General features: G+C 46.4%; 1 protein-coding gene across 2 annotated transcripts in view; it reads right to left on the reverse strand.

The window, feature by feature from the left end:
- Positions 1 to 22924, reverse strand: part of KCNH6 (potassium voltage-gated channel subfamily H member 6) — a 132506-nt gene that overhangs the window by 17240 nt on the left and 92342 nt on the right. For both annotated transcript variants that reach the window (XM_028703316.2, XM_028703318.2), the window contains 5 exons: positions 15269 to 15694; positions 11069 to 11468; positions 9741 to 9940; positions 1554 to 1806; positions 177 to 370 (listed from right to left, as the gene is read on the reverse strand). In XM_028703316.2, the coding sequence (XP_028559149.2) occupies positions 177 to 370; positions 1554 to 1806; positions 9741 to 9940; positions 11069 to 11468; positions 15269 to 15694 (1473 nt within the window). The remainder of the gene's footprint in view (positions 1 to 176; positions 371 to 1553; positions 1807 to 9740; positions 9941 to 11068; positions 11469 to 15268; positions 15695 to 22924) is intronic.

The following is a 22924-nucleotide window of genomic DNA, read 5'->3' on the forward strand; positions in this document are numbered from 1 at the left end:
ACCACTCACTTCATTCTTCCTGCCTAAATATTCTGCTTCTCCTAAGCAATTTGCCGTGCAGAGACTTTTAGCTGTGTCCTAGCCTCAGTTAGCTTTCCTTTCCCTTCCCCAGACCTCCCTCTCTCTCTTCCTCGCCAACCCTCCATCTTCTACCACCAGCCCCACCAGATACTCACATCTCTCAGGTTGAAAGTTATCTCCAGATTGCTCCAGAAGTTATCTGAGAAGGCTGGATACATATCCAAGACTTCCAGGAGGTCCTCGCGCTGGATTTTGTGCAAGTCGCAGTAGGTGAGGGCTCGGACATCTGCATTGGATTTCCCAGGCCTGGCGTAGAGGCTGATAGGTTCCCCAAATATGTCGTTCTTCCCTGCACAACGTAGGAAATCCTGTTAGAATGCAACAACTTTCCTGCTATTCTGGGAGAGAGACCAATGGTCCACTCAACTTGCAAGTGTGTTAGCGATGATGGAAGTGTTACAAAAATGGGCTGCGGGGCCCATAGATTTTGGCTCTGAGGTCCAGCCCTAGCTGCACCTCTGGATTTTACAGGGGGAGGAGAACCTCCACAGCAGAGCTGTTCTTTCCTCTGAGTGGAAATGGGGATATACTGTATTTTTCGCTCTATAAGACGCACCAGACCATAAGACACACCTTTAGAGGAGGAAAACAAGAAAGCAACGCAAAGCCTCTTGAGTGAAGAGGCAGGAGCGCTCCGGCTACGTTCAAGAGGCTTTGCATGGCTATCCCTAAAACCAGAAGAGCAAAAGGGATCAGTGCGCACCGATCCCTCTTGCTCTTCTGGCTTCAGCGATAGCTGCGCAGTCTACATTCGCTCCATAAGACACACACACATTTCCCCTTACTTTTTAGGAGGGGGAAAGTGCGTCTTATAGAGCGAAAAATACGGTACAAACTGTCTCTTCTGGTTTCAAAGTTCCCTGCCAGGAAACACTCAGAGATCCTGCATTTCAGGAGGTTGGATTAGATCGCCCTCATGACTCCTTCCAATTCTAATCATTTTAAGTAATTTTTTCTTAAGAATATCTTTAAAATTACACAGACAATGTAAATCTTCTGACAGATATAGAACCTTGAAAACAAAGAAAATGTATAGCAAATTTTGTCTGCATAAAAAAAAGGGGGGAGAGTAGAATAACAAAAATGAAATGTCAAAACAAAAAAAATTCCTTCCAGTAGCACCTTAAAGACCAACTAAGTTAGTTCTTGGTATGAGCTTTCGTGTGCATGCACACTTCTTAATGAAATGTGTACAGATTAACAAACTGTAATACAGCACAATGGGAAAAAGTCTAATTTTTATGGTGTGTCTACGTTGGGTATGTATGTAGGTATGTATATATTGTATGTATGGTATATTGAAGTGTATTGTTTAAGCTTTATGTAAATTGATATATAATAAAGACTATTTACAAAACAATTCTACCGTTCTATGATTGTACACAATTTGCCACGGCTGCCCGAGGGCAACTGCTGCTTCCTACAATTGAACAGGCCTTCCAGCCCACCCTTCCCAGAGAGAATTCTTTTACCTAGGATGGCCACCACAATGTCCTCCTTGAGGATCTCGATGGAGCCTCGCGAGATGAAATAGAGAGTGGTGAGGACATCTCCATAATGCACCAGTGTATCCCCAGGTGGTGCATGGGTTGTCTTGAACTTCATGGCCAAGGCCCGCAGGCAGCCTTTGCTAGCTCCTCGGAAGGCCTTGCAGTTTTGGAGCAGGGTGCGGTTGAGGTGGAGGCAGATATCAGCTTGCAGGCAGTCGGGGAAGCCTTTCAGCACCTGAGTGGGAATGAAAGCAGGCCTATGTGAGTGGGTGGGATCTATGAAAGGGGATGCTGTCTCTCTCTTCTCACTGCTCCATCTTATCCCACAACCATGCCCTGTGCAGGAATTGATTCAACTTGCAGTATATAAACAGATAAAATTAAGGTGGAAGCCTGTTTTTGAAATGCTGATCTGTAATGAACTAAGGCAGAAGGTATGCGAGTGGCGCTGTGGGTTAAACCACAGAGCCTAGGACTTGCTGATCAGAAGGTCAGCAGTTCGAATCCCCACAACGGGATGAGCTCCCGTTGCTCGGTCCCTGCTCCTGCCAACCTAGCTGTTTGAAAGCACGTCAAAGTGCAAGTAGATAAATAGGTACCGCTCCGGCAGGAAGGTAAACGGCGTTTCCGTGCGCTGCTCTGGTTCGCTAGAAGTGGCTTAGTCATGCTGGCCACATGACCCGGAAGCTGTACGCCGGCTCCCTCGGCCTATAGAGCGAGATGAGCGCCACAACCCCAGAGTCGGCCACGACTGGACCTAATGGTCAGGGGTCCCTTTACCTTTAATGAACTAAGGCAAAGGCTTTTCATGAGCTCACAGAGACGTTCCCAAACTGTTCTGCTGAGGCACAGGCCAAATGTTGTTTGCTTGCCAATTATCTGTCTTTTTCTATTCTCTTCCTGCACCCCTAGATTTCCAGCTTTTGATCAAAATGTTTCTTCAGAGAAGAAATAAATGAATCAAAGGTGGGTTACCTGGTAGCCATTATGAAGGAATTTGACTTAGCTGCTGTTATAAGAAAAAACTGCTCCTTTTCCCTTATGGGGTAGTGAAGAGCCCATATAGAGTCCTTATGTAGATTATCGGTAGGAGAAAATAACAGAGGCCAACCAGAGAATATTGAGAAGCAAAACAGCTAGTAAGCATGGTCTTTATTAAACTGTTGCAACAGGGTGCTCATCCCCCCTTGCAAGAGAGAGGAGGAACCCAGAACAACAGTGCGCAAGCCCTTATAGAGACTTGAAATTGCCACCCTGTAGCTCAAGACCACCCCCAATACATCATACATACATCATAGAAGGGGCAGTCTACAGCAGAATCCTGTCTGGCAGCAAACCTGTTAATGGGTTTACCTGGTCAGGCTGGCCATTCTATTGTGATGATAAATATTTAATTCCTGAGTCCAGGTCACAGGCTCACCCTATTCATACCCAAATGTGCCTGTAAGGCAGGATTTGTGAGCACAGAGACAATGGAGAGGCTTTTCCCATTTCCATCCAAACTGCAGAGGAATGTTTGAGGTCACTGAAAGAGTCAAAATGGCTTTAGGACTGTTCCTGTACTGTTTCAGACATGTGGTTTATATATTTATGTATGTGTTTGCCTGGTACATTTATTAACATTTATTTTATATCTTAGACCTTATAATTCTCATAACAGCTGCCCTAGAGTATTTGTACTGAGCTTGCTTGAAAGGATAGGTACATATTATACGGGAACATCAATTTTTATGGGCTTTTAAAACTGGGCTGTTTTTTATTGGTTGTTGTGTATTATATATGGGCATGCATATTTCCCCTGTCTGTTGCATATCTTTCTGTCCATTGGGGATTATAGGACTTGTTCAGCAGGTAGAGCATCAGACTCTTAATATCAGGGTTGTCGGTTTGAGCCCCACATCGGGCAAAGGATACCTGCATTGCATGGTCTTTTCCAACTCTACAGGTATATGATTCTAACTAGCACTGACTGCCAAGGTTCAACTATCCATTGTGGATGTTAGAAATGGCACATGTCTTGCCTAAAGCCTGGAAAACTAAAAGTAGTAGTAGTAAAGGTAAAAGGTAAAGGTACCCCTGCCCGTACGGGCCAGTCTTGACAGACTCTAGGGTTGTGCGCCCATCTCACTTAAGAGGCCGGGGGCCAGCGCTGTCCGGAGACACTTCCGGGTCACGTGGCCAGCGTGACAAAGCTGCATCTGGTGAGCCAGCGCCGCACACGGAAATGCCGTTTAGCTTCCCGCTAGTAAGCGGTCCCTATTTATCTACTTGCACTTTGACGTGCTTTCGAACTGCTAGGTTGGCAGGCGCTGGGACCGAGCAACGGGAGCGCACCCCGCCGCGGGGATTCGAACCGCCGACCTTTCGATCGGCAAGCCCTAGGCGCTGAGGCTTTTACCCACAGCGCCACCCGCGTCCCGCAGTAGTAGTAATAATGATGATGATGATGATGATGTTATTATTTATACCCGCCCATCTGGCTGGGTTTCCTCAGACACTCTGGGCAGCTTCCATCAGAATATAAAAACATAATAAAACATCAGACATTAAAAACTTCCCGATACAGGGCTGCCTTCAAAACTTCCTTGAGCCTGGAACCCAAGGGCAGGAAAATGTAATTGAGGAATGGAGTCTATATCAATAGGTAGCCATTCCGGAGTGGTTTTTTATTTTTATTTTTTATTAAGGATCACAGAAACAAAGGGGAAAGGGCTGTCTGCCTTAGTTTTCTGCTAATAATTATTTTTGTCTTGTCCTCTTCTGTGCCAAGTTATATTTCTTGCTCATTGCTATGTCTTGTTGCAATGAGTTCCCTCAGACCAAGAATGCACTGCATGAAATTCTTTTCGTGGTTTCAATTTTAATTGTCGCAAACAAATTCCACGCACCTTCCAAATCTGTGCTATCACTCGCTATTTCAGCAAACCAGTTTCTGCAGTATAAGGAAAGGGCCCGGCAGCTACAGTTTTACAACTTATTTAATTCTGATAGAGATCTCTGAGCAATATTGACAAAGATGGATGCATATGGCTCATCTTGACAATCCGTGGATTGCAGGGGGAGGGGCATAATTGAGTAGCAAACTGGAATTAAGGTTTTCGGTTTAGTCAGTTTTCCAAGAGTTTGCTTTAAAGCAGTCCTTCCCAACCTGGTGCCTTCTAGGTGTGTACACACACACACACACACACACAGACACACACACACCTGAAAACAACTGCAACAAACACACACAAAACAATCCAGATTAGTTCATTCAAAAAATGCTGCAAAATAAAGTGCAGAGTTATTCTGGCAAATTTAAACATCACCGCTTTCCCCCACTTAAATCATACATTTGGAAGTCATAACTTAAGGTTTATCCCACAGCTTTATGGGAATGTGGTGGGAATGTAGAGAAGTTAAAAAAAAAGGGAAATGATATATAATGAATTGAAAAAAAATGTTTAAAATGACATTTGTAAAAAACCCAGAAGCATTTTTGTTAGGGATTGTAGGACAAGACCTGCCAACGAAAACAAAGAACTTATTTATGTATGCTACAACAGCGGCAAGAGTCTTGATAGCACAAGGATGGAAGAATGAGGAAATCCCAACGAAAGAACAGCAGCAAGAAAAATTGATGAGCTATGCAGAGTTGGCTAAATTGACATATAAATTGCAGAACAAGGACAACTGTGACTTTAAGGAAGAATGGGAGCTTTTTACAAATTACCTAAAAAGACAACAAAATGAACTGGATTCCTTGGCAGTTTTTGAATAAACACACACAAATTTATTATCTATGTTAGATAGATTATGTAAGGATATGCACAATTTTATAACATGCAGAGAATAATATGTGCTGAGAAATCAAAGAGTAGCTGAGGGAAGATAATGTATGCGATTATATGGTTTGATAATTTGTTATGTTGAAATTGCTAATAAAAATATTTTTTTTAAAAAAAAATGTGGTTGGCATTATTACAGGGGATCTCCTTTGCTCCATATTGGCGATGAATGCACTCCTTGTTCCCTCCAGATGTTCTGGACTACAGTTCTAGACAGCCACCCCAACTAGCAAGATTGTGGTATCTGGAGCTGCTGGGATTTGTAGCCCTAAACATTTGAAGTGGGGGCACCAAGTTGGTGAAGGCTGCCTTAGGTTGTAATGTGGAAAGTCACCACCACCACCAAGTGAGAACTGCTCTGCCTTCCTTCAAGGGATGTATAGTGAGGGCTTCCTCTTCAAACGCTACTTTGCGCTTTGCTATTGATCCCCTTCACTCCCTTTCCCAACAGACTAATTAAAATGGATTGAAGTTTATTTAGGCACCATCCTATTCAGTTTCTGCTTAGCAACCAGCCATGTGGAGGAAAAGCTGGATCAATAGGGCTCTGGAGCCTCTTCCTCACACCCAGGAAAAAACAGACCCAGCTTAGAATTATAGCCTTTAGGTTTCCAGCTCAATGTCATTCCTTGCGAACTGGCTCAACAAGGCATGTCTGTTTGACCGGGGGACTCTTACCATCACTTTAAGGTCCCCTCAAATTATGTTTCTCTGGCTAGGATTTGCAGCCACAATGGGAGAATGAAGATGCCTACTTAGTCCTCAGCTCCAGTTTGCTTCCAGCACTATTTATTTTGTTTGTTGCCAATATCCATCTTGTTACGTTTCAAGCCAATTCACACAATCAATGTGTGCGTAGTTAGCATATAGACTGAATAGATCTGGGCCATAGCTGTCAACTTACAGATTTGAAAATAAGGGACCAGCAGCCTCGAAAATAAGGGATCAGCAGCCAAAATAAGGGATTTTGCTTGGCTTATACATCAATCCACCACTGATGGAGCCATGCTGCTTTGGCTGCCACTGACTGTGTTTTGCAGGGGGTTGGGCTACATGATCCTAAGGGTCTACAACTCCGACCAAAGAAGAGTGGCAGACAAAACTGATGAACGACGTCGAGATGGCAAAGCTTACAGGCAGAATTAGAAACCAAGAAGAGGACCTCTTTAATAAAGAATGGGGAAAGTTTATAATTTATTTGAAAAGCCATTGTCAAGAGTTACATACATTGGCAGAAAACTTTGAACTATGGATGGACAAATGATTTATAAAAATAGAGTTATGAAAGGGATGCAGAGGGGGAAATAACTACATTAAGATGCTGCACTGGTTGGAGGGGATGCTAAGCAGCACGTTGGGGCTGCTGCCGTCCTGGCGCGAGGAGTTCCATTGGCTCTTCCCCACCCGAGAGAGAGGGAGGGAGGGAGGGAGGGAGGGAGGGAGGGAGAGAGACTCTTGCCCACGCCGCCCGCGAGCCCGGCATGAAGCGGTTGCAGTGCTGCCACGGCCGCTGAAGCGCTGCCCTTCTGCGTCCCTCTCCATCCCCTCCTCTTCCTCCTCCCTCAGGCCGCCTCCTCAGCCGCCTCCGCCTTCCCCTGGCAGCGTGGCGGAAGTCTCGCAAGAGAGGGGCTGCCTGCCCGCCCACCGCCACCCGTCTCTTCACGACGCACCCCTGAGGGGGAAAAGGGAGAGACGGAGACGCGACAGCTCGTGTGTGCGCTCTCTCTCGCGGTGGAGGACCCCGAGCCGCTGCTTCCCTCCCGAGCCAGGAGAGCATGAAACCCGGGAAATTTAAGGGACATCATCAATAAGGGACAGCAGCGGGACACAGCACTGGGATAAGGGAGTTTCCCGCCAAATAAGGGACGGTTGACAGCTATGATCTGGGCTGAGTTCCACACATACTGAAACCATCTTGCATCTTACTTCACACACCATTTCAGACATTACCACGCTGCTGCCAAACACGATGCTTGCGCAATAGAGGCCGACCAGGTATCAAGGCAGTTTTGTAGGCAAACGGCCTCTGAATTCAGCCTCGATCCATACAAAACACATATGAACTACAACATAGGCCTGTCCCTACAATGAGTACAAACGCAACCTTTTAAAGGTTTTAGGACACGTGCAGATTCCATTGTTTCTAAACTTCCAATTTACATCCGATAGAAAAAAACAGTTTAATAAGCCTTTCCTTTGTAACTTAATTTTATTTTATTTATTAAAAAATGGGAGAGCTGCAGTTCGATGAAATGATTTTTAACGGATTGAGTACACGAGTTTTGGTTGATTAACTGATCTGCCAATTTTGCACGCAAGATTTATGTTGTAAGACGCATACCTGTAGAAGGGAAGGGTGCACGCTTTCTAAGGTGGTGCTTAGCGTATGCACTTTTTATAAACTTTTGTATTAATGAATGTATAATATATAATATACAGTATTTTACTGCCCAGTCCTACAAAAGCTGGAAAGAATTCTAACTGAGTAGGCCACTGGATCAGTTTTCATCCCAGCTGGCCATTGTAACAACTTTGGAGCTTTAAGAACTAGTGTTAAGAGTTTGCAGTTTTCCTCTTCTTTCCACCTCTCTTTTTAAATTTTGCCCCATGCCTTTTTATTGTAGGCCTCAGGGTAGGGACTGTCTTTCTTTCATTTTCTTTCTTTTTTGTTCATTGGTCTGTAAACTGCCCTGGGGGTCTTTTTTTGATTGAAGAGCAGCATAAAAATGCTTAAAGCAAATAAGTAAACACAACGTGGCTTACTTTTCAGTAGACACACGTAGGATTGTACTTTAGATGCTGCTGCCAGACTTCTTCATCTTTTAAGGGTCAACAAATGTATCTGATTTGCATGCATAAATGTACAATTTACAACACAGTCCTTCAAGTGGCAATCTCTGAGACCAAGCATTTGCCCCTTAGCTGCCTTGGGGTGCTATCTCTGAAGTGAAAAAGCAGGGTGGAAATGTAAAGAATTCCTCTTCTCAACACCAAACCACAGAGGAGACCCCACCACACACAGTCTTCTGTTTTTGACTGATAAATAAATATTGCTTTATTTTTTTGCTGTCAGACTTGTGAGGATTTTCTGCCCTGGCTGTCAAGTATTACACTTTATCAGAATATACCGTATTTTTCGCTCCATAAGACGCACCTGACCACTGTGATCCACGCGACGGTCACCTCCAGACTGGATTATTGTAACTCGCTCTACGTGGGGCTGCCCTTGAGACTGACCCAGAAACTTCAGCAGGTGCAGAATGCTGCAGCGAGACTCCTTACGAGGTCTTCGCTGCGAGATCACATTCACCCGGTGCTATACCAGCTGCACTGGCTCCCGGTGGAGTACAGGATCAGGTTTAAGGTGCTGGTTTTAACCTTTAAAGCCCTATACGGCCTAGGACCCTCGTACCTACGGGACCGCCTCTCCTGGTATGCCCCACAGAGAAACTTACGGTCTTCAAATAAAAACATCTTGAAGGTCCCAGGCCACAGAGAAGTTAGGCTGGCCTCAACTAGAGCCAGGGCTTTTTCGGCTGTGGCTCCAATCTGGTGGAACACTCTGTCACAAGAGACCAGGGCCCTGCGGGACTTGATATCTTTCCGCAGGACCTGCAAGACAGAGCTGTTCCACCAGGCCTTTGGCCCAATGGTTGCCAGTGGCTTGAATTAATTAATTTTATAATGAATGATTTTAGAGTGTTGTTTATGCTGTACTTTTGTACTGTTTTATTGTTGTTAGCCGCCCTGAGCCCAGCTTCGGCTGGGGAGGGCGGGATATAAATAAAATTTATTATTATTATTATTATAAGACGCAACTAGTTTTTAGAGGAGGAAAACAAGAAAAAAAATATTCGGAACGAAACAGTGGATGTATGATTTTTGTGGTTCATGCTGTGGCCACAGACATGTGATTTGACGGTGAGTTTGGGGTAGCCCAATGCAAAAATCCTGAGAATCCATGTGGACCCGTGCTTTGTAACCATGTTTTTGCGCCATTGCATGATCTGCTTTTCACCCCTGGGCAATTTGGCTCCAGGGACCATGCATTTGCTCCATAAGACGCATAGACATTTCCCCTTACTTTTTAGGAAGAAAAAAGTGTGTCTTATGGAGCGAAAATGCGGTACTTTATGAGATCTTTGGGAGGCAGACTGGACAGCCAAGGAGTTCCAGCCAATCTTGTGAAGGGAGGAACCCGGGTAAAATCCAGGTGTATTCTGAAATTTGCAGAAACCTATCTACCTAGCTATCTTAGGCTGTCTATTGAGCTGTCCAGTTACATAGCTAACAATCTCTCATCTCCAAGGTTGCTACACAACCTACATCATCTCTGACTCACCGCATTCATGTCGATTCCATTGGTGTAGGACCAAGCATGCTGGAAATACTCCTCAAGCCGCTGGCGCAGCGGGTTCGGGATTTGGTGGAAGCGGATGAATTCCTTCACCCTCAGCATCTGGGTATGGTAGCGAGCCGTGCCCGAGTACAGGCGCTGTATGATGGCAGAGACATTGCCAAAAATGCTGGCGTACATGAGAGCTGAAACAAGAGGACATGGGTAAGCATTAAGGGCGAAGGGACCATTCTTTGGGATGGTGGTACCCGAGTGTGAAGTGTTGGAGCCCCACCTCAACATGCATTGTAGGCATGTATTGCCTACAATATTTTACTGATGACACTGCCCTGAGTGCTCACAGATTCATCAGGAGATCACTTGTGAACACTAAGAGAGATGGTGGATCATTTTTTTAAAGATTGAAGTACTCAGTGTTCATGTTTGTTTGGGAGCTATGCTGCCTGATCTGGAAGCCTAAACCAAGGGTAACCAACTTCCACCATCTCAATTCGAAAATGTCTACTATTAACGTAAGGCAGAGCTGGAAAACCTGTTCCCCTCCAGATGTTGTCGAAGCCCCATCCAGCATAACCAATGGTCAGGGATGATGGACCCTGTAGCCCTATAACATCTGGAGAGTACTGGCTACTTCTGCACCAAAGCTTCATCACAGATGTTTGGAGAGAGTTCTTGGTCCCTTGTTCATCACCAGAAGGGAAAGGGGAGGTGGGAAAGGGCACATATTTGCATAACAATTGCTATGTGTAGATATAAAGGTAAAGGTAAAGGGACCCCTGACCATTAGGTCCAGTCACGGCCGACTCTGGGGTTGCGGCGCTCATCTCATTTTATTGGCTGAGGGAGCCAGCGTACAGCTTCCAGGTCATGTGGCCAGCATGACTAAGCCGCTTCTGGCGAACCAGAGCAGCGCACGGAAACACCGTTTACCTTCCCGCCGGAGTGGTACCTATTGATCTACTTGCACTTTGACGTGCTTTCGAACTGCTAGGTTGGCAGGAGCAGGGACCGAGCAACGGGAGCTCACCCCGTCACGGGGATTTGAACCGCCGACCTTCTGATCGGCAAGTCCTAGGCTCTGTGGTTTAACCCACAGCGCCACCCGTGCCCCATGTGTAGATATATGCATATGCTAATTCAGAAATCTTTTTTGCCTGGCTGGGATAAGTCCTTAACTTCTTACAGTGACTCTTGATTTCCCAGATGGAAAGTCTACTGGGAGCAGGTAAAATTTATATTCAGAAAGGAATGTGACCCAGGCAGGAAAATCCTCCGGCACCCCTGGGTCAATGGAAGGGCTCGGAAGCACTTACACCCAATCAGCATGACACAGATGGAGAAGATCTTCTCGGAGTTGGTGTTGGGAGAGACATTGCCAAAGCCCACGCTGGTGAGGCTACTGAAGGTGAAGTATAGGGCTGTCACGTATTTGTCCTTGATGGAGGGGCCGGAAGAGAGGTCGCTGTCATTGTAGCGCTTGCCGATCTGGTCGCCGAGGTTGTCCAGCCACCCAATCTTATGCTCCATGTAGGGCCGCTCCACGTTGCCGATGGCATACCAGATGCAGGCCAGCCAGTGGGCGATGAGGGCAAAAGTGCACATGAGCAGGAAGAGCACAGCGGCCCCGTACTCGGAATAGCGGTCCAGCTTGCGGGCAACTCTCACCAGGCGCAAGAGTCGCGCTGTCTTCAGCAACCCTATCAAGGTGGTTGTCTGGAGAGGGGATGAAGAAAGAAAGGAAGAAGGAAGGAAGGAAGGAAGGAAGGAAGGAAGGAAGGAAGGAAGGAAGGAAGGAAGGAGTAGTAACGAGACATTTGAATACTATTTGCAATTTTTTAAAAAAGTGTGAGAGTGACAGGAAGGTGTTGAATCTGAAAACTGTAATGCAGGAAGCACTATGACTACACCAAAACAGAAACCATTACTTTAGAAGAATGGCAGATGAAGATGTTGGAGTTTTTGGAGCTGGCCGACCTGACTGGGAGAATCCGCAATCAGAAAGAAGAGGAGTACCAAGAAGATTGGAAGAAATTTAGACTATTTAGCTAAATATTGTCATATAAGATAATGAGAAGATACTTGAAAGTATCTGATAGGCCTAGGACTGAAACAAGAACGTTGTATAATAATATGGATTTAAGTTAAAAAAGAAAAGAGATGAAAGTAGTTAGTTAAAGGAGTTAATTGTATTAGAAAGAGGATTTTGGAGAACTGTTACAAAGGAGATACAATGAAATTCAGTTAGGGGGAATCGAGGAAGTCAGACTACAATGAAAGTTAACTTGGATTTTGGAAGTAATCACTGTTTATATTATTTTTTCTTTTTCTTTTAGTATTATAAGATGTTTTGTTTTATGTTTCTTATATGTTATACTTGTTATAAATGTGGAAAATTAATAATTTTTTTTTGAAAAAACCACAGAAACCATTACTCTACAGTCACTGTGGTGTTTTATTTTTCCTAAAGTGAAGTGTATTATAAGTCCCACTTCATTTATTTCCCCTCCATTTCTTAATGCATCTTTGTGCAGACTTTATTATGATACTCCTGCAACCACTTCTTGAGCCCCAAATCTACACTTTTGGGAGTTTTAGGGCTCTTTCCAACAGGGGAAAAACACACACAACAACCATGGATAAACTTACATTTTTAAAAAAAATCACGGAATTCTGGTCTTACTTGGCACATTCTGCCTGAAACCATTTACAGGTTCCAGAGGTCGCCAAAGGCTTTGCTTCTCCTAACCATAGGACCGCACTCCTGACCTCCTGCCGGACACACTGCCCTGTTTGGCTGGAGGGAGATGGGGAAGGGCAAAGCAGGGGTGGAGCCAATCCTGTACTCCTGCTGCTGTGTCCACACCATGCTGACCTCCCCACATTTTAGCCCCTTCCCCTCTTCCTCCAGGTAAGCAGAGCAGTGTGGATGATTGGAAGCCGCTGTGTTCTACTGATATAACTGGCATGGAACTTTGGGAACAGGATACCTGAAAATTTGCATTCTCCTGCATATACGGCTGCCCAAACCTTGCCCCCAAATTCTTTTCAGAGGGTCTATGTCGGATTCCCCCCACCAAAGTGAAGTGAAGCAGGTGACTAACAGGATAAGCGCCTTCTTTCTTGGTGGTGGGGTCCCCCCCCCCACTTGTGGAATGCCTCTCTGGCCATTCTGGCCCCAGGGGAAAATTTCTGTCATTCTCTCAGACCTTTAAAAACAGACATACAGTGGTACCTCGGGTTAAGTACTTAATTCGTCCGTTCTTAACCTGAAACTGTTCTTAACCTGAAGCACCACTTTAGCCAATGGGGCCTCCCACTGCGGACGCGCCACCAGAGCACGATTTCTGTTCTCATCCTGAAGCAAAGTTCTTAACCCGAGGTACTATTTCTGGGTTAGCGGAGTCTGTAACCTGAAGCGTATGTAACCCGAGGTACCACTGTACCCGTTTTTGCCGTTTTGTAATTCCTTTTCTCATCTGGTTTTGCTCTCCTCTCTATTGCAAACATTTAGGCTGCAAGTTATGGTGTTGATATTCAGCTATTGGAACTGCGTTTTAATTTTATCATGTCATTTTATGTTTTTGAGCCCCTTAGAGAGAAAAAATGTCATTGGATGGCCTTATATAGCTAGTTGGCAGCAGAGCATTCCTCAGCATGGTGGCAGCGGCGAGTGAACTTGTGCATTGCCCATCACTTCCAAAGCCCTATTTTCCCATGCTGGCCAGGGCAGGAAATGGGGACCTGTCCTTTTTTTTCTCCCAATGGATCTCTGCTTTGTAAAATTTCCCCCCTTGAAACCACTGGGGGATGAGGGATTAACTCTACCATCTCCAAGGTGGAATTGCTGGTGATGAGACCAACCTGGGGCCTCTCAGATGAATGAAGGCAGCTTGGTCCTGCCTCTGCCCCATCCCCAGAGTGCCTTGTTCCAGGGTCTAATGCAAGCTCTTGCTGATGAAGACACAATATGTGGTGGCTGCACAATATTATTTGAGTGAGGATATCAGGAACCTCCATGTGTCTCCTCACTTGGGAAGCTCTTCTCCGTTGGAAGAGAGGCACTCCTGCCACATCCTATTCCCCTCCAGCCAATGGATCTGGGAATTTGGATTGCTGTACAATATGTATTTAGGGACGCGGGTGGCGCTGTGGTCTAAACCACAGAGCCTAGGGCTTGCCTATCAGAAGGTCGGTGGTTCGAATCCCTGCGACGGGGTGAGCTCCCGTTGCTCGGTCCCTGCTCCTGCCAACCTAGCAGTTCGAAAGCACGTCAACGTACAAGTAGATAAATAGGTACCGCTCCGGTGGGAAGGTAAACGGCGTTTCCGTGCGCTGCTCTGGTTTGCCAGAAGCGGCTTAGTCATGCTGGCCACATGACCCGGAAGCTGTACGGTGGCTCCCTCGGCCGATAAAGCGAGATGAGTGCCACAACCCCAGAGTCGTCCGCAACTGGACCTAATGGTCAGGGGTCCCTTTACCTTTACAATATGTGATTACGGTGGTGAGAGTTTTATATGCACAAAGATAGAAAGACTCATCGTTACCAACCATGGAGGAATGGTTACTGAAATTATTAGGCTTAGCTGAGATGGCAAGAATGGCATGTTTAATCAGAGAAAAGTCATTGTCAACATTTACTAAAGATTGGAAACCTCTCATAGACTTTTTGCGTGAAAAAGAAAAAGAAATAATGGCATTTGGGTTTGAAGGCTGAAGATAATGTTGGTTTATAGAAAGTAGTCTTGCTGGGTGTTATATTGGAGTGGATGCTATGAATAATGTTCATATACAGCTGACAGACAAAGAATCTTTAGTTTCTTTCTCTCTTTAAATCCTTCTTCTATCTCTATCTCTTTCTCTCTCCTCCCTTCTTTTTTCTTTCTTTTCCTCAGGATCTATGTTTTATCTACAATAATGTTTTAGTCTGGACAAAAAAGATATTTGATAATAATCTTTGTAAATAATAATTTTTACAAAATCTAATAAAATTTATTTTAAAAAGTAAAGAACAGTGGTACCTCGGGTTAAGTACTTAATTCGTTCCAGAGGTCCATTCTTAACCTGAAACTGTTCTTAACCTGAGGTACCACTTTAGCTAATGGGGCCTCCCGCTGCGCCACCAGAGCACGGTTTCTGTTCTCATCCTGAAGCAAAGTTCTTAACCTGAAGCACTATTTCTGGGTTAGGGGAGTCTGTAACCTGAAGCGTATGTAACCTGAAGCGTATGTAACCTGAGGTACCACTGTAAGTGTGTTAGGTGCCCTTCATGCTGAGGCCTAGAGAACTCTTGACAAACAAGAGCTCCTTTCCTCACGAGATTTCTGTGATTCCCCTAAAGATCCGTGGAGGACATGTGTATGGCCAGCTCTGTCCCACCCCTGTCCCCACCCCCTAGGTATAGGGACATCTCTCTCAGGACAACACCCCTTCACAGTTCCAGTGTGTGCACCCAACTTTTCTCCAAAATGTGAAGGCAAAATAGTGCGGACGAATAAAACCGCTGCCCGCCTTACCTCATCTGATCCAGAGCGGAAGATGAGCAAGTCGAAGGGGATGGCAGCCACCATGTCGATGAGAAACCAGCCTTTGAAGTAGTGGATGGCGATCTTTGCTGGGTGGCTTACTACCTCGTCGTTGATATTGACATAAGTGGTGCGGAAGTTGATGATGATGTCAACGATAAACATGATGTCTACAATGAGGTCGATGATGTAGAGTGGGTCGCACGAGTAGCCGCAGTCCGAGGGATTCTCCTCCTGCTCTTCGTTCAGCAGGAAGGCGGCAGAGTAGGGTGTGAAAACGGCCGTGTAGATGACCAGCAAGAGGATCAGCCAGTCCCACACGGCCTTGAAGGGGCTGTAGTGGAGGATGGTCCATCGGTGGATGCGGGGTGCCTGCAGCTTGTACTCAGGGAGGACATCGGCTCCCAGGGACAGGACCTGCCAGGAAAAACAGACATCACAGAATTGTAGGATTGGGAGGGACCCCGTGGGTCATCGATTCCAACCTCCTGCAATGCAGGAATCTCAGCTAATAATAATAATAATAATAATAATAATAATAATAATAATAATAATTTTTATTTATATCCCGCCCTCCCCAGCCGAAGCTGGGCTCAGGGCGGCTAACAACAATAAAACAGTACAAAAGTACAGCATAAACAACATTCTAAAATCATTCATTATAAAATTAATTAATTCAAGCCACTGGCAACCATTGGGCCAGAGCTCCGCTAAGATTGCCGAGGGAGGGAGTCAGGCTGTGCCCTGGCCAAAGGCCTGGTGGAACAGCTCTGTCTTGCAGGCCCTGCGGAAAGATGTCAAGTCCCGCAGGGCCCTGGTCTCTTGTGACAGAGTGTTCCACCAGATCGGAGCCACAGCCGAAAAAGCCCTGGCTCTAGTTGAGGCCAGCCTAACTTCTCTGTGGCCTGGGACCTTCAAGATGTTTTTATTTGAAGACCGTAAGTTTCTCTGTGGGGCATACCAGGAGAGGCGGTCCCGTAGGTACAAGGGTCCTAGGCCGTATAGGGCTTTAAAGGTTAAAACCAGCACCTTAAACCTGATCCTGTACCCCACTGGGAGCCAGTGCAGCTGGTATAGCACCGGGTGAATGTGATCTCGCAGCGAAGACCTCGTAAGGAGTCTCGCTGCAGTATTCTGCACCCGCTGGAGTTTCTGGGTCAGTCTCAAGGGCAGCCCCACGTAGAGCGAGTTACAATAATCCAGTCTGGAGGTGACCGTCGCATGGATCACAGTGGCTAGGTCAGGGCGAGAGAGGTAAGGAGCCAACTGCTTAGCTTGGCGGAGATGGAAAAATGCCGCCTTTGTTATAGCTGCAATCTGCGCCTCCATGGAAAGGGAGGTGTCGAAGATTACACACAAACTCTTAACGGACGGTGCTGGCACTAATTGCGCTTCCGCAAGAGATGGGAGTTGCCCCCCAATCCCATATCCCTAAGGCATCTAGGGACAGGTGGCCACCCAACCTCTGCTTAAAAACCTCCAAGGAAGGAGAGTCCACAACCTCCTGAGGGAGACTGCTCCGCTGTTGAATGCTCATCAGTGAGTGATGTGAACTATAGATGGCAGCTGTGAGGATCCATATAAAACAGGCACATTTGCGCCGTAGTACAGTTTGTGTGTCCTGCACTGGGTGTGTGAGTGTGTTCCAGTCTTTGGAATCTGACATACACTTGTAGATCAAGAGCAAATACTGGGAAACAGCAGCGAAATATGTGTCTCTGTGTAGAAAAGGGCCATAAGAATGTCTGTGAGGGCCATAAGAATGGAATGCTTCTTCACCATTTTCTTAAAAATAAAAAAAATCTTATTTTCCATGCTAAACATTTAGAAGAAGAAGAAGAAGAAGAAGAAGAAGAAGAAGAAGAGGAGGAGGAGGAGGAGTTTGGATTTGATATCCCGCTTTATCACTACCCGAAGGAGTCTCAAAGCGGCTAACATTCTCCTTTCCCTTCCTCCCCCACAACAAACACTCTGTGAGGTGAGTGGGGCTGAGAGACTTCAAAGAAGTGTGATTAGCCCAAGGTCACCCAGCAGCTGCATGTGGAGGAGCGGAGACGCGAACCCGGTTCCCCAGATTACGAGTCCACCGCTCTTAACCACTACACCACACTGGCTCTCTTTAGACCTTATATATATAGAGAGAGAGATGGGACGCGGGTGGCGCTGTGGGTAAAAGCCTCAGCGCCTAGGGCTTGCCGATCGAAAGGTCGGCGGTTCGAATCCCCGCGGCGGGGTGCGCTCCCGTTGCTCAGTCCCAGCGCCTGCCAACCTAGCAGTTCGAAAGCACCCCCGGGTGCAAGTAGGTAAATAGGGACCGCTTTCTAGCGGGAAGGTAAACGGCGTTTCCGTGTGCGGCTCTGGCTCGCCAGAGCAGCGATGTCACGCTGGCCACGTGACCCGGAAGTGTCTCCGGACAGCGCTGGCCCCCGGCCTCTTGAGTGAGATGGGTGCACAACCCTAGAGTCGGACACGACTGGCCCGCATGGGCAGGGGTACCTTTACCTTTATATATATATATAGAGAGAGAGAGACAACCTAGTCTCACTCTAGAAAGCATGAGGTAAAAATAATGCAAAGAAAGAAAATAAGTCCTCATTCCCATCCCTCTGGAAGTCCTGCCAAATAGCCTCTCCAGCTTCTAAAACTTGCCTACCGAATACTGACTCCTTTATTTCAATGTACGGTATATTGAAAGACCTCAAGGGGAGCGGGTGGCGTTGTGGTCTAAACCACTGAGCCTCTTGGGCTTGCTGTTTGGAAGGTTGGCGGTTCGAATCCCCACAATGGGGTGAGCTCCCGTTACTCTGTCCCAGCTCCTGCCAACCTAGCAGTTCAAAAAGTGAGAGTAGATAAATAGGTACCGCTGCAGCTGGAATGCACTCTGGTTTCTGTCACGGTGTCCCGTTGTGCCAGAAGCGGTTTAGTCATGCTGGCCACGTGACCCGTAAAACTGTGGACAAACGCCGTCTCCCTCGGCCTGAAAGCAACCCCATAGTCGCCTCTGACGGGACTTAACTGTCCAGGGGTCCTTTACCTTTTCTTTTTACCTATTAGAAGAACAGCCACCCAGAAATGTATTTTGCCCCCCTTGGCCTGTGCCTTTGGTGGGGGTCAACCTAGCCAACCCCGGGTATGTTCCTGCAGCCATCCACCCCAAGCCAGATTAGTAGATCCATCTTTTGGTCCCAGTACCACAGCTGCTTCTACAACCACATGGCGGTTGTGATCTGACCTACTTTCTTCCAGTAGCAAACTCAAAGGCACAAAGACGTCATTAGTCACAAAAACTAACACAGCGACACCAACAGTCATCCCTGCAGCTTCCCCAGCAACTTTCTGCCATATACCAAGTCCTCAGGACCTTGGCTGGCTATAATCCCAAATATCACTGCTCAGGAAATTCACCTGAATGGAAGTATGGAAGCCAGTTTGCACCCACTGGATGGATGGCTCTGTTAGTTTTCTCTTTTTTCCAATCTCCGGTTCGGTTTGCTACTTTTCTACATCAGTTTGCAATTAAAAACAACAAGAACTCCTCATGAAAATCCACCAGCATGTGAGTTTCCCCTAATATACACAGTTTTGTACACAAATTTGCCAGGTATGCACATGTCTGCAAACCATTTCCCCTAACAACATGCACTTTTGTATGTTCATATTTTATGAACAAAATATGCACATTTTTTTGTACGTGGTTGGAGAACTGGGTACAGTGGTACCTCGCAAGACGAATGCCTCGCAAGACAAAAAACTCGCTAGACGAAAGGGTTTTTTGTTTTTTGAGCTGCTTCGCAAGACGATTTTCCCTATGGGCTTGCTTCGCAAGACGGAAACGTCTTGCAAGTTTGTTTCCTTTTTCTTAACACCGTTAATACAGTTGCGACTTGACTTCGAGGAGCAACTCATAGAACGCGGTGTGGTAGCCTTTTTTGAGGTTTTTAAAGACTTTGGTGATTTTTGAAGCTTTTCCAAAGCTTTCCGGACACCGTGCTTCGCAAGACGAAAAAAATCGCAAGACGACAAAACTCGTGGAACGAATTAATTTCGTCTTGCGAGGCACCACTGTACCAAAATTTGGAAAAGGGTGAATATTGAAAGACAGGTGCATTTTGGTTCTATATTGTTTCAGGAAGTGGGATTTACTTAGCCTCTTCCTTTTTCCCACCCCCTGCACAAGCACACACCCAAGTATCTGTGTGAAGGGAATAAACCATTTGCAAGGAAAAGAGATGGGAGTCCTGGTGAACAAAGCGGGAAAGGATAGTCATGGGTTGGCAAACTAAGGCCCGGGGGCCGGATCCAGCCCAATCGCCTTCTAAATCCAGCCCACGGACAGTCCAGGATTCAGCGTTTTTTACATGAGTAGAATGTGCCCTTTTATTTAAAATGCATCTCTAGGTTATTTGTGGGGCATAGGAATTTGTTCATTCCCCCCCAAAAAAAATATAGTCCAGCTCCCCACAAGGTCTGAGGGACAGTGGACTGGCCCCCTGCTGGAACAGTTTGCTGAATAAAACTTGAATAAAACATTGGTGGGGCCCAGGTAAACCCTGCCCCACATAATCAATCACAAAACGAGGCACACACACAACATTTGAATGGCAATTCCCATCAACTTTTGGGGGGTGGCCCCCTCAAATATTTTATGGTGCCGAAGGGACCTTGGCCCCTAGGAGTTGGCTCCAATGATCACATTGGTAGCTCACTAGGGAAGACCAACCCAATCTGGTTTAAAATATTACTCCCGGAAGATGGGGTTGTTCTCTCTGGATGTAACTGACAAATTGGCATGTTTTTGTTTTGTTTGTGTTTACTGTGGGAAAACCAATAAAATACATTTTTTTTTAAAGTCCTCTCTGGAAAGCAAAACCTCCCCTAGATGGAAAAAGAGAATGATAATCAGAAATAGAACCCAGATCTCTCTCCCGTAACAAGCACCCTGACCTATACAGCCTCAAGAGCCTACGGTCAAGATAGCAGCCAGAAGAAAAACACGCCATGGGTTATTTGTGTCCTAGCCACCAATATGAACTCTTCTGTACCGTCTAACCACACGTGCAGAACCAAAGCTTAGCAATGTGGAACAACAAAGATAGCCATGGTCTCTCATGAGACAAAGTTGAGGGGAAACATGCAAACACGCCTGAGGCCTTGTAGGTCTGTAGCCTGGACCCACAGCCAGGTGATTGACTCAGACATGCCTCAAAATGGCTTCCATTTTACCACATGTCCCTGACAGGCGTTTGATTGATTGCAAGTCCGTTTGCCCCTCCTTAGGTAGGTGGCTTTGCAGGTGGGCCTTCACTGTGAACTGGTCTATTGCAGGCCAGATCACCCTCCTGCCGCCAAATCAATCAATGGTGGCATGAATTTGGGGGCGCTGGCCTGGGCACAGGAACAACTGACCAATAATGGGATAAATCCCCAGCCTGTGGGGCCTTTCGCCCTCTCTCTTGCAGTGCCAGTTCTTCCACCCACCCTCCCGCAGATTAGGGTTTTTGGTTTTTTTGCGGATGGTACGGCCTTGCCAGGGACAAAGTCAGTCGCCTGTTTTAGGGGCCGAGAAAAAAGCACACCAAGAACTCAGGCCAATGTAAGTTTCAATAGTGGGAGTGGTAAAAGGTAAAGGTACCCCTGCCCGTACGGGCCAGTCTTGACAGACTTTAGGGTTGTGCGCCCATCTCACTCAAGAGGCCGGGGGCCAGCGCTGTCCGGAGACACTTCCGGGTCACGTGGCCAGCGTGACAAAGCCGCATCTGGCGAGCCAGCGCAGCACACGGAAACGCTGTTTACCTTCCCGCCAGTAAGTGGCCCCTATTTATCTACTTGCACCCGGAGGTGCTTTTGAACTGCTAGGTTGGCAGGCGCTGGGACCGAGCAACGGGAGCGCACCCCGCCGCGGGGATTCGAACTGCCGACCTTTTGATCGGCAAGCCCTAGGCGCTGAGGCTTTTACCCACAGCGCCACCCGCGTCCCCCAGTGGGAGTGGTCCCTACTCGCAAATCAATAGTCAATAGTAACAAAAACTAATCCATTCAAAAGTATGTATTCTGACAAGGATTACAAACTCAAATAGAGATTACAAACTCTAACAGAGATCACAAACTCATAAAGATATGTATAACACAATAACTCATTACAGAATTAGAGATATGAGTTTATGAGTTCATGTTAGTCCATAGTCAGATTCGACGTGGAGGTCTTCGTTTCAATCATTGAGCAGAAGTCAGAAATCAATTATGGATTAGAAACCAGGACAGGGCCCTGTTTCGATGTATTCGATGGTGTGCTTTTTTCTTGGTATATTTAATAACAAGAACTCCAACTTATTTAACGCTTGTTTTAGGGGCCGGGCAGGAATTTCCCCCATCTGGCAAATTGGCACTGCCATTTGGGTTTTTGCCTACCTCAAAGCAATCGTCACAACTTTGTAAGGCGGATAGGCACTGGGTAAGCCTAGTCTTGGTTGGAGGGGAGGTGGCAGCCTCTGCCTGCCCCTCCATGGTTAAGGGTATCCTGTTGGATGGGGGCTAGGGGAGGCAATGGGTTTTTCCACAAGTGTCAATGGAAAGTTCCTTTCCTGCACTAAGTCACTGGGGTGCGGGTAGGGTGGATTTTCATGGGGACCACGACAGGAAGAGAAAGTATTCAGTCCTCTCACCATGTACTGTGGTCCTGATCCTGATCATCTTCTCTTGCACTGCAAAAATCTAGACTTCTCAAATGCAATCATGCATTTAACTTCACGTCTAATAGTTTCACACTCACTGTATTTATACTAGCAAGGGCATTTTCTGTCAAAAAAGCACGTTCAAAAGTTGCAGAACACAGAACTTCTCCAGGTATTTGGTGCAATCTGGGGGTTTGCCAAGCCTAGGAATAAAGAGGGCGCGAATTTTGTTTGCCAGCTCTTGAAAGCATATTTATTCACCTAGGCCACTGAGAGTTATTGATACCTGGCCTTGAGAACTGTTCTGCTTACTGACTTCATGGCTGCATTTTAATCTGCCCTTCTTGTAATTTGTTTTTATTGGTTCTGCGTTGTGTTTATTGATGGTCTTTTAAGGCGGCAAGCTGCCTTGGAATCGGTACAGAAGGCAGTTTATAAATGTTGAAAAATCAGTAACGTAACTGAAAGGATAACGCTCCTTTTGCAGAGCAGCCATTGGCTCTCCCTTCCTCCTCCCTTCCCCATATTTCTCCTGCATCCCTTTCAAGTGAAATAAACGGATGGATGCTTGAAGACACACAAGAGTGAGGTCAAGGAGCAAACTAACCTTGTGAAAACTTTCCATTTTCTTATCCAATAAGTTCAAAGTGCTTGCTTGGGTGGAGGATGACTCCCACACAGCTGGCTCTTGTCACATCTGCTGCTGTGTCAGTCATTCTGGGGCTGTACCATTGAGGGCACTCATACCCAGGTGCCACATGGTGGGAGCCAGTGAACTCATGATGGGGACACACAGCCCCAGCACACTCAACCTGCATCACCGAGCAGTCCAAAGTCAGGCCAGGCACAGAGAGAGCTAATACACAGCCATCACTTCCGCAGCTTGTCCAGCCCTGGAGTTTCTGAACTGGAGCTGCTGCAGCCATATCCCCACCTTCAGCTGACTACTATCAGCTCCCTTCCTTCCAAATGTCTC

This window comes from Podarcis muralis, chromosome 13 (assembly GCF_964188315.1).
Source record: "Podarcis muralis chromosome 13, rPodMur119.hap1.1, whole genome shotgun sequence".
Taxonomy (NCBI): Eukaryota; Metazoa; Chordata; class Lepidosauria; order Squamata; family Lacertidae; genus Podarcis; species Podarcis muralis.